Source organism: Ambystoma mexicanum, chromosome 2q, assembly GCF_040938575.1.
Source record: "Ambystoma mexicanum isolate Mex_15411 chromosome 2q, UKY_AmexF1_1, whole genome shotgun sequence".
Lineage (NCBI taxonomy): Eukaryota > Metazoa > Chordata > Amphibia > Caudata > Ambystomatidae > Ambystoma > Ambystoma mexicanum.
Genome location: NC_090924.1, coordinates 121,445,723 through 121,458,286, shown reverse-complemented (window position 1 = coordinate 121,458,286; position 12,564 = coordinate 121,445,723). Strand labels below are relative to the sequence as shown.

The 12,564-nt window shown below is 46.0% G+C and overlaps 1 protein-coding gene across 2 annotated transcripts in view; it reads right to left on the bottom strand.

Annotated features, from left to right (window-relative positions):
• Window positions 1-12,564, bottom strand: part of FBXL16 (F-box and leucine rich repeat protein 16) — a 522,147-nt gene that overhangs the window by 213,877 nt on the left and 295,706 nt on the right. For both annotated transcript variants that reach the window (XM_069647018.1, XM_069647017.1), the window contains one exon: window positions 72-785. In XM_069647018.1, the coding sequence (XP_069503119.1) occupies window positions 72-773 (702 nt within the window). In that variant the 5' untranslated portion in view covers window positions 774-785. The remainder of the gene's footprint in view (window positions 1-71; window positions 786-12,564) is intronic.

Here is a 12,564-nt window from a genome sequence, read left to right as displayed (position 1 = left end):
TTTCTTCTCCCAACCCCTAATTCTTTATGTAGTAGTTCCATGCCTTGTCCCTTTGACCTGTGGACACTCACCTCCAGTCCCGCATCTGTGATAGTCGATCGCTTCAGGCTCATGGACTTCACCCCCTTCTTGGACAGAGGGTAATTGTCAATGAATTCGCAAATGTCCAGATCAGACACCCCGACCAGGCAGAAGCCGTCGAAGCCCCGCACCACGAAGCCCTGCAGGTTTACAAACTCCTTTTCCCCACTTGGCTGCACGTTGTAGAGTTCCTTGGCATGGAGAACCGGTGTCATCCCCACCCAAAACTTGGGCTGGTAGAGAATCCGTCGCCACGCCTTGCAGACCTGTGCCAGAACACACTTCTCACATGTGGAAAAGTACCAGAACAGGCGGTTGAGGATTTTCTCATCCAAAGCCAGCTGCCGATCACTGGAGGAAGCAGAAACCCTATCCATGGAGGAGGGATCGATCAGTGGTGCGGTCTCACTCCCCGGGCTCAGCCCCAGTGGAATGATGGTGGATGGGGAAGGCAGCCCCGTAAGGGTTACCAGAGGAAGTGGTGACACCAGGCCCGTTAAGTCACTGTGGTTCGGTAAGGCTTGCCCAATGATGGCAGGCATGCACGAGGGCTGGCACAGGCGATTCTTCACTGCGGGGGTCCCTTTGGTGATGCTGGCAGAGCCGAGTCCATTGGAAGGGGTGGGGATCTTGACCAATCCATTCCGGGGTAAACATGGGGGTTTGCTGTCACCGTTGCTTTGCTTCGACATCTTCCAAGCTCGCTGCGGGCCAAATTAAAAAGAGAGGTGTTAGAACATGGTAGGACATCGTGTCATTTGCAATACAGTGTACTTAAATGACAAGTCCAACAGAAATTGCCAAAGTCAGACACTCATGCCAAAGTCAACCATATACAGTGGTAGCAAAGTCAGAGTAGTATTGCCAACTTCAGAAAGGGTTTGCTAATGTCACAGACAACAATTATTGCTAATGTTGGACAGGTGTTGTGAAATTTAGATGGTTATTTCCAAGTCAGACATGTAGAATATTGCCAAAATCAGAAGGTTTGGTGTAACTCAGTTACTGCCTAAGTCAGACATGTATTGGCAATATCAGAGCGATATGCTCATTTTAAAGAGAGACTAATATTAAAAATGTTGGACAGGAATTACCAAATTCGGACAAATGTCATCAAAGAAGTCAGACCAATATTGTTAAGGTCAGAAAGGCATTGCCAAAATTACACAGGCATTGCCATGGTCAGACCGGGATCTCCAAAATAAGACCAGTATTTCTAAAATAGACAGAGCTTGCAAGCAAGGGTTACTGCTAAACACAGAATAGTACTGTAAAATTAAACTGGTAGTTCTTGCAAACAAAACACACAAAGGTATTGCCAAAATAAGACAGGCAGTGTTACGGTAAACAAGCCTTGACTCAATAAGACAGGCATTGCCTGTGGTCGGTATTGGCAAATTCAGAAAGTATTAGACAAGCGTGCAAGTTAGTGTCAAAGTAGGACAAATTCTATGTGATATGCAACACTAGGGGTTTCCACATAACATCTAAGCACTTAGTGTAGTACAACATGATGGATCTCCTAGGCTTCTAGTCTACCATCTCACACCTAAGGCTTGGCTTCACTTGTTTTTGTGTCCTTTGAATGGTAAAATCAGGGCGACAGTTTGAGTGAACATAGGGAATTGGACACCTGGGTATGAAGACACCCAAAGCTGGTATCACTTCTCACAACAACATGATTCATGGGACAAGTAGTCATCATTCAGAATGGGTCAACAAAATGACCTGAAGCTTGGCTGTATTAAAATCCAGCATCTTCACAATAACCTATGGTTGGTACTAAGGGTGTATAAACGAATTTCTTCATTTTATGTCTCTTCTTCACTGTACAGTGGGCAGTTATTTCATAGAAAAGTCTGTCGCCCTAAGGGACAGTATTCTGGGGCCTCGGCAGTTAGGGCTGCTGGTACAATGAACAGTGCTGACTTTGCTATGGAGTCCTTGGCGCCAAGGGGCAGTGCAGGGTGAAATAATGTTGAGGAGCTGTGGGATAAATTTGGGACTGCGGGCTGATAGAAAAAAAAAGTACTGGATTCCAAGCATTACAGAAATGCAGCAGGTAGGTAGCCCGCAAGGTTACTGCCGAGCCTGGAGGTTTCAAGAACATTTGTGTCATGTCACAAAAGAAAAGACAGGCACTCTAGGAAGCCAAGATGGACTATCCGGAGTGTTCTCACGGAAGCGATCCCGTTCAAGACCGGCCAGGTGAGCATATTGTGATAAAAAGTTCATTTGTTAGCTCTAAAAACAGTGTAAAAGTGTGATTTGTTGGGGGTGGTGAGGAGGCTAGGTTTCTGTGCTGAAGTTGAGAAAGGGATAGGCAATGGTCAGAGTGTAACAAAAAAAGTAGTGGAACGATGTTCGCGCTTCTTCTTCTTACTGATAGATTTGCATCCATCCGCAGTGATTTCTGGATACCGAGGCTTGAGCCTCATTACCCCATCTTCTCGGGTTGAGTATGTAGTCGTGGGTTAGTATTCTTCTTAGTCTGTGTGGTCTTGTCACAGTAGGGCTGGTTTCACAGTGTCTTCACAATGAAGAGCCACGGGTAGCGGTCGAAGGGATTTGCAGTGGTGGCAGTGAGTCTTCTGATTAGAAGGTCCTGGTTCTGATCCAGTCCTTGGCAGAAGTTCTTACTCAGCTTTGCTAGATGTTCATCCAACATCTCGATGTCCAGGTCTCTGTGAAGGTCTGCTATCCTTGTGAAGATTGGAGCTCCAGACGATGTCCGCAGGGACTTGTTCTGGACTATCTGAAGACTCTTCCGGTGTCGCTCATGGCAGGTCATCCATGCTGGGGAGGCATACGTCAGGGTTGGTCTGATGATCGCCTTGTAGACGTTGATCTTTCTCTGGAGGTGCATGGACTTGGTCTTCAGGAGTGGGTACAGTGCTGCCATCTTTCCTGTTGCCTTCTGCCGAGTATTCTCGATGTGGCTTTCCCAGTTGAGTTTGCTGTCCAGGGTCCCACTGAGGTAGCGGCTGCTGCTCTCCAATTTGAAGGTCCCCCCATTGAGGCTGATGTGTGGGTGCTCCTTGATCTTCTTTCTGGTGAACAGTGTTACGGTTGTCTTGCTGGTGTTGAGTTCTATATGCCAGTCGCTGTACCATATCGCGATGGTATGCAATGAAGCTTGCAGGTTCTTCGCCACTTCCTTTTCGCTGAATGACTGGCATACAGTGCCAGGTCGGTCATGTGGAGATCTGTCTAGATGTCGTTGGTGAAGAGGTTGAACAGGAAGGGTCTGAGGTTCGATCCCTGTGGCACGCCTGCTCGGATGGGATGTGATAATGACATCTCAGACCGCATGGCGACATGGAAGGTGCGGCCTCCCAGGTAGCTTGCAATCGTCTTCACCAGGTAGTTCGGAAATCCCAGGCCAATCATCTTGTGCAGCAGTCCCTTGTGCCAGACTTGGTCGAATGCTTTGGCGACATCCAGGAAGACGATTCCCGTGGACTTCTTGATGTTGAATCCGTGGCCGATGGTGTCCACCACTCTCAGCAGCTGATGGGTCGTTGCATGCTCCTTTCAAAATCCAAATTGTTCCGTTGCTAGTAGATTTCTTTCGGAGGTGAAGTCGTTGAGTCGAGGGAGGAGGACCTTCTCCAGGAGCTTCGATAATCCACAGAGCAGGCTGATGGGGCGGTAGTTCGCAGGATCCCTCAGTGGTTTGCTGGCCTTTGGGAAAACGATGACTCTTGCTTCTTTCCAGGAACTTGGGAAGTGCTGGAGCCTCATGCATGCATTGAAGATCTCTGTGAGGTGTTCCATTGATGCTGGTGGGAGGTTCTTGATTGCCAGGTTGGTTATTCCGATGTTCCTCTTCCCCTCCCCCTTTTATACTCCATTCAATCCCCCATACAGTCATTTCCACCCCCTCAATTCAAAGCTGTGATTTACTAAAGAAAGACGGTGAAAGAATATACATTTAAATGACCCCATTAGTGTGCTATTGCGCCCTCAGCACGCAGCTTTGCAGCTTTATGTAGCCTCTGCTTCACTTCACCCACCATTCACACCTCTTAAGGGGCATGTACATGACAATAGTCACTGATAGCCCCCCCATTACCTGCAAACACCTCTGTGCCTAAACAAGCCCCTTGCGCCTACACTTAGCCAGCACTTGTGAAGTAGCACAATGTCGTTTACTGTTAGTTTATTTGTTTAAAGTGGCCTTTTCTTCCGTCCTGGAACGGTACTCCGGGTCACATAAAGTAAGGGAACTATGACCAATTTCCCCGAGAAGTAAGGAAACGTTGTACCCTTTAGTTCCCTCCCACCTTGACCTCTGGGGATACGCTGGCTATTTTGATATTGCATCGAATTTAATGAACTGTCTCTCTTCCCTGCTACTCTTCCAAATTTCATAATGTGAGCTCCATTTTCTTTCACAATTTAGTGCCACAACCCGGACCTTTTGGCAACCCCTGGTGGACATCGAGAAGCTGCGGCCCACTTCTCTCTGAAAACTGCAGTGTCAAATCCGGAAAGTATCATCAAAACACCCTAACTCGCCACCGTAGTCTGACCTGAAGTGATGCTCCTCCGTTGGGTTTACACAGGGAACCGTATTTTTAATGTGGTACCCAGGACAGACGCAGGCTCAGGGTTGTAAGAAGGGGTCGGGCTAGGTTTTGGGGTTTTGTAATAAAATTGGCGATTTGTAAGGGTTGTATCATGCAGTACTGAAATACACAACACGACACTGTTGGGACCCTTCTCAGGTAGTCAATTAGATGCATGTAGTCAGTGAGTCGGGGTGCTCCAATCAGTCAGTAACTAGTCAACCTTATAGCAGTCTGTCAGTAATGCATAGTAAGCGCCTGATATCTCGGAGTTGGAGTGATGAGCCGATGGGGATAACATCAGACACCAAAATCATATAAACTGAAGTGTATAAAGTTGTTTTGGTCTGGGGCAATCCTGCGGGATCCGGGGAACACTATGACTGGACAGTTTTCTTTCGGTCCCATTTCAGTCTCTGAAGCTTTCAGGAGTTGGTGATTTCCTCTCCTATCTCAAGAAAATTTCGCAATCTTTTCCCGTTTCTTAAATATTCCTTCCACAGTACTCAACTGCTTGCTTTAGATGCGGTACAGTGTGTTTTTTCACCTGCCGCTAAGAACTCTCCATTTTTAATCCAGCGGCGTTGATTTCTAATGACTAAATTTCGTAGCATGTACGTATTTTTGTCACACATGAAATGCGTAAAAGTCATCTGTACAGGTCCTCTTTGGTCATTGGACCACGTACAGTGATGCTTAATGTGAGAACCAGCCCAATAGGCATGTCTGAACCCTCATAGGGATAAGAGGGATACCCCGCATGGCGCAATGGAGTGCACAGTCAACACACTGTCAGGGGGTACACCCAGCATCAGGTAAACATCCTCCTTAGAGGCTATTCAATTATTTCTGGCTTTTTGGGGGATTAGGATTTACAGGCCTCTTGCAAAAAACATTGCTGGACATGACAGTGCTAGTTGTCGATGAAAATAAAAACAAACAAATAGACAGCTACACATTAACATTATTTGTATGAAAGTGGGGAGTTTTTAGCACAGTGACACCAAAGATTTCTTTCTTAGTACATGACCCCTTTATATTTGGTGTAAATCTAGATTCCATATAACTGTACAGATTGACTTGATGTATACGTTAGCCCTATAGACCGAGAGACATGTGATTACTGCGGGATAGTGACCACACACAGCCCTCATGGTGCAACACCTGAACATGCTCCCTGAGGTACTCCCGCCATTGCAACTCAGACACTAGGAGCAGGTGTTGCAAGTGTTTGCCGAACGCAAAGAGACAAGATCACATGAATACCCTCTGAAATATGTACACTGGATGCCCATGAAATACAGGATCAAATTCCTGTGTCCTGGGAACAATGTATTCAGCGCAAAATGATCAAAAGGACTGCAAAGCATGACTCCTTACTCCACCCCAGCAAAATAGCCTAGACACCCTCCACCAGCCCTCGATGCCAGAAACGCCAGCTGATTCCTCTAGTTCCAGGGACTCCAACCAACTCTGGACCAGACTGGAGCCCCGAATAAGTGCACAGACAAACTACTGCTCTGTGAGCAAGCATCCGTCAACTGACCTCACTCATAATATGAACATTACCCAATTACTGTTCTCCCACCATACACTTTATATTCTACTGGTGTGGTATTCGTCTTTCTTCGGAGCACGGGGGGCTGTCTAGGGGCAGAGCAAGGCTCTGACAAGAAGGAGGCCTGAGAAGGACTCGGGCTTTTCACCATTGCCTCTAACTTTTAACCTTTGACCTAAGCATGTGCTGGGCTGCAACAGATTTGAAAAAAAGGGCTTAACTGAACAGCATTGCAGAGCTTGATATATTGAATATTTCATTGTCAGAAAATAAAACGTATCAGAGAAAGGCGATTAAAGGAAAAATCCCAAGCACATGTCATTGTGACAAACATCGCTGGGTCGTGTTTTTTTTCTCCAAATATTTGTTGGAGACTATCCCTCAAATTCTCTAAAAATAATTTTACAATTCAGATTAGTGAAACTTTAAAAAGCAACCCTGGGGATCGACTTTGCCTGCATTTATGTTTGGACTATCCCAAATACACGCCAAGAGGGGTTTAGCTATCTTGAAATGTTGTTTTTGTAGCAGGCCTGCGTCTCCTTTTTTTCTGCGTCATCCGGACCTTTCCATAGCCTCGGTGACAACATTTCTTTCTCAGCTGTGCTGTCCGTTTCTTGTATGCGCACGCTGAACGGCTGTAGGGTGCTTGCAAGTGGCAAGATTAGGTGAACCTGGTGGCACGCATATGGTTATCCGTGTGGGAAGAGTGAACGGGTGGTCCTGGAGGTAGGACATGGAGACTGGTGGTGTGCATGTAACCTAGTTTTGCATGCAGTGTAGATTCATGTGCACGCAAGCCCTCCACCGACCCGGAGCAAGGACGTTATTTCAACAACATGCCAGGGCTAGCGGAAGTGACATCACACGGCCTTTGACCTCCGATGACATCACAGGAAGTGATGCCTTGCGACTCCCACCCTGAAGTGACATAACGGGAAGCGATGCAACACGACCTTTCACCCCTTGACAAAACAGGAAGTGGCATCACCTTGCATTGTTCCTAAGTACACTACGAAAAATATCGTTACAATATCACTGTAATGTGATATACATTTCATACAAGGATGAATCACCATATGTATCGTTAATATTAGTATGCATAGGCCCATATTACCAAATCACTGTGAATGCAAGTAGACGTCCAAGGCCAAATGATAATGATGTGTTATTATATTTCACTTGCGCTTAACGCTTTATATAGAACTAATATACATACAATATCACCCGACCTGTGTTAAAAGGATGAAAGGCGGAGTTGGCTTGGCCAGGATTTGAATCTACAACCTGCCGATCACACACACACACACACACACACACACACACACGCGCACGTCAGCGCTCAACCCACTGAGCTATCTTACTGGCTATAGTAAAATGAGCAATTACATGTCTGAATGTTCTCAAAGTCAGAAAGAAAATTACACTCGTTAGTGGATACCATTAAACTGGTCATTGAGATTTAACAGTGGGCCAGTTCATCTGCATACCATTGGGAGGGTTCATAAATGTGTATTAAAGAATTTAGAGTAGCGCAGGGAAAGCAGCGCACTCACACGGCATCCCGTACTCTGGGCACTCGTTACCTCATACATGCAAACAAACAACCTGAACAGCATGCCAGGGAGATGGGTAAGATAGACACATTACAACAAAGCATTAATTGTGGCACAATGAAATCGAGGGCCACTTCATGTATTTTTGTCAAACATTTCTACATTGCACACAAGCTTTTAGGCAGAAGCATTTTGTCAAGTGACCGAGGACACCGAGATGTCTTGTTGTGAACCCAACAGAGCCAATGGCAGAAAAAAACATGCTATATCTGCAACTTGCGAAAAGCAAAATACATAGTCTGAAACGGATGCTTATTCTACTCTAAATGCTTTTGGGAAATGTGTGTCTGCATTGTGAATTTGAGGTCTTTAAGAACAGACTAAATCAGTGACTCACCCCCTGAAGTGTGCCTAAAATAAACCTTTAATGAGTCTAGCAATTATTGTATAGAATTCCAGAAAGACGCATTACAGGTGATGGGTAGCTGCGGTTCTATCAGAGAACATTTTAATTAATGGAGCAGCTTGAGGTCCTTGCGGAGGAGGGGTCAAAGAAGACACTCAAGCGGTTTGGCCCCTCAGATAGACCTGTTGCCGGAAGGACACCCCACTCTGGGAAGACACCCTGGACAATGTCGTGTCAGCCGCCACCCACACCTGGACCATTGAGGCGTACAAGAAGAGGTGGAATGACCTCAGGAGCATTTCCTTAGACTCTATGCCCAAGATCGCCAACAACTCCTTGCCACTGGAGTGGGAAAAATCCTGCTGACCGTCCTTCATCTTTGGGAGCAGAGGGGCCAATCCGTTATGGAAAGGGCAGGCATCAAAGTAATTGGCAACTGGTGGTGAGTGCACTTGAAACTTCAATATGATGTACCCTCTCTATCTGCGATGTATATATACATATGGATGTATTAAAACCAAAAAAGTGATGGGTGGAAGGTTTCAAATTAATCTGAACCACTGGCATTGTTCTGGGCAACCTTCCACACACCCGTTTTTGTGCGGCATAAAGAGGCTCAACCTTAGCTGGGAAGCAACAAAGCGCTGTACATAGCGGGCGCACCCGGGGAGGAGCTGAGATGGGCAGGGCAAGCGGGAGGACAGAGTTCTGAAGGGCGTGAAGAAGGGTTGATAGGAGGGATCAGCAACTGGCGAGATGTTCTTTGATGAGTATGGCCTTCACGTCCTTCCTGAAGTGTAAGGTGGAGGGGGCTGTTCTTTTCCGCGTTGGTAACTTGTTCCAGAGAAAGGGTACATGGCAGAAAAAAAGCTTGTTCCTGTTTTATTCTGCAATGCAATTCTTTGTGTCTAGTCCTATGACGCAGTATGCTGGCCTGTGGAGACAGTGAGTTGATAATGCAGCTGCTAGCACCTGACTTCATGCCACCCGTAGTGCCACATCACATTTGTGTCAATCCCAGACCTGAAAACACCTGTCTAACCTAACCGTGTGACACACTGACCCAATGTATTCAGAAAGAAATAGTCTTCGAACACCTCCACTTGGAGTTTCTTTTGAAACGTGTACTTCATCTATTAACAGGTAGTACAGGACACAGGTGTTACCTCAGTGAAACACATGCCTGCAACATGGCTAGCACATGTAATGAACTGTCATGCTCAGCACAATCTGACAGCCCTACCAACAAATGACAAAATCAGACACTATGGTAGCTAGATATCACCCTTGCAAACTGGACAGAAACATGTCTGCATGACAGCTGAAGAGTTGCATATCATGTCAGCATAAGGAGCAGTTCTTAGTTTTTAGGGTGAAATTGATCTTGGCTGGATGTGCAAGAACCCAGGTCTATGAGCTCCCCATCCCAGGAATCAAAGTGCTACATTGTTTATCTGAATAAATGCAGAAAAGCACTCGTTTCAACATATTGTTTTACAGAGGAAGTATACATGTGGATAAATACAGATAAAATTACTGTAAAATAAATATGGATAAATACAGATGGAAATGTTGGAAAAGTAAATAACATAAAACTGGGAGACTTAATGATGAAGGTCAGGACTCATTCCTGTCACACTGGTTATAGTGGGCACAAGAATCATTTTTCTTCGGTAGGGAAATGTTTCCCTCCAGTTGTGCCCCGCACATTATATAATGTTCTTGGTACATTCCAAGGCATACGTTTGACGTGTTCCTGCATTTTGGTGTTTTGCAGTTCCTTGGGGATCACTTTTCCACCTTCCCTTTATCGAAGTTCTGTTAATGTCACAAAGGAACGAAACATGTTGGCTTTTTTATACAATTGCTGATGTAAACCCCTCTTTATGAGAGAACTGGAAACAATGGTTTGCAAGAACTGTGTAAAGAAGCTAGCATCCACATCAAGCACTTTAATGTGCATGGACTTTGAAGCCAATTGGCTTGCCTTCACACTGTTCTTCTCTCTCTCTGACACCTAGGCTGTGGTATTATTTCATATGTATTCATGTTTTCTGTTGTTTCTTGTCTACAAATGTAAAATGGTTGTGCAGGCTACGCAATTTTCATTTCATATGTATGCACCTTGAACATTGCCTAAGTGACTAGTATGTTCGTTACATTTGCACATTAAATATATGTTTCTTGATCATTTTTGTAATCTTTTTTCCAAGGGAATAATATTCACTCATTTGTCATTAGATATTATAAACCTAAACTAGATAGGATAAATGGAAAAAGAAGCCATTACTTCACACCATGGGAGGGAGATTGAGTACGTGGATGAAAAGAGGTGGGGAATGTGATGGGGAGAAGGAGGAGGAAAAGGGGGTATTGTGTTCATCCTGTCACACATCGGGTAGCCATGTGTATGTTTGGATATGTGGTACCATGCACTTGGCCAGGGGTACTGTTCCGGAGGATCACGCAGTCATAGGACACTATCGGATGCCAGCTCCGCTATGCGGCCCTCCTACACATCAGGACATCTGCAAAATGAGCTGGAGTGGATAATTAAAGTGTAAACCACTTTTACGCTTTCATTGTCTGCTCCGCTCACTTTAAAATGACCGCACAGTCTACTCCTTAGTGTCGGACTCCTCCTTCTTTTTGTTTGTGGCCATAGCAATGATTTGTGGAGGCAGCCGTGATTGTTGGCCAGGAGGGATAGTTTTCCCTTTTCCTTGCTTTTCTCAGCAACTTCCCTTCCAGAATCACAGGTAGCCTCCCCTTGAGCTCCATTTCTAAACTGCAACTCCCATTGTGCAGCGGGAAGCACAATCCGCACGTGCCCTGCGTTCATTGAAGCATGCTAACCTGGTAAAAACATCAGATTATCATGGCCTGTGCTCTGTCCCATGTAAGAAACTGTAACCATGGGACACTTGGGGCTAATGAGGATCGTATGCATTGTGAACAGGGGGGCGTTCTTCAACTCCGCCTCTCAGAAGTGATTGCACCAAGATGGGGAAAGACATTTGGAAAAACACATGTGTACATCTAGAGCTTAGCCCCTCATTTGAATCACTCATCTGCACGACTTGAACTTGTTCAAATGCAATATTTTGTATTGTCACGAATCTATGGGAGAGCGCTCAACCTCTCAGATTCCCTATTCTACCGCTCTGCCTCTGGTCTAGTAAAAGAGCGATGACGCGCAGTCACATTCATGATATTCAGGGTGAAGGCGCCCTCTCTCCCGGGAATGAAACTTGTGATCCCTATTGCTCATTTTTCAGGATAAGAGGACTGGTGGAGAAAGAGCCAGGGCAAAGTGAGTGGGAGAGTACAAATGGCCCTGCTTGGCATACATCATGCTCGGGCATTGCCCCTACCATTGAACAGGACTTGTTGGCAGTATTTAAATTTGGACTAGTCCCAGCTAGCATGGATCATGTTTTTTGAGGCCATACGTTATCAACATTGAACCCTATCATGCCATCATTATTTGCTGACTCGAGGGGCAGACGTGCCATACCCACACTAGTCTATATCCAGCAAGACCCGGTAACAAAAGGGGTTTCAAGTAAAATGGTTAGAACTCCAAAACTTCACTTTAAACAGTAAAAAGAACTTTGAATACGAGGGAATTGAAACATTGCTAAAATGCACCATTGTTCCACTCACTCAAAGCCACTGCCCGCCTCAAGCCCCACCGCATACGCCTCCTCCGTAAGCTCTTTTGCCGTTCCCTTCTATAGTTACTTTGCCCTAAATCAACCACTGCGTCTTTGCCAACTTCTAGACCCCGGTCAGCCAACCGGATTCCCTCCACCCGGCGCATGTCAAAGCTTCACCAATACAATCTGCCATCTTAGCCATCCTCTGCAAAAGTAACACTCCAGTGGGAGATTCCGACACACACATGTATGAGACCTGAAAGCAGTAACAGAGCCTGAGTGGCGCAGGTGTACCTCAGCCTGAGAACCTCTGGTGATGTTCTCCCGCACAACCAGGATGTTCTCATCCTCGGCAGGCCAGACAGGATCCCTGTGACTCACAGTCACCTACACTTCACCCCAAGTTCCCATCTGCGTCACATGCACACAGCTTCCGCATGCCCTGCACCGTGGCTCCCAGCTTTGCACGGCAAGGCTCAAGCTCTGTTTGCTGGCCCGCGAAGAGGCACCCTTAAACCCCACCCAAATTCCTCCCTCATAGGACCACTCTGCATGTCGTAGCGGTACGTGATACTACCGTACAGGTGTACATTGCACCTGTGCATATTCTGTGTCAGGCACACATGATTATCAAGTTTATGTCAGTCCCCCTGTTACAAAGTGTCCCCTTTCTATATACTAACTATCACGCAAAGGCCCCTGCATGGGGACTGCCTCGCTTATGTGTAGTCTA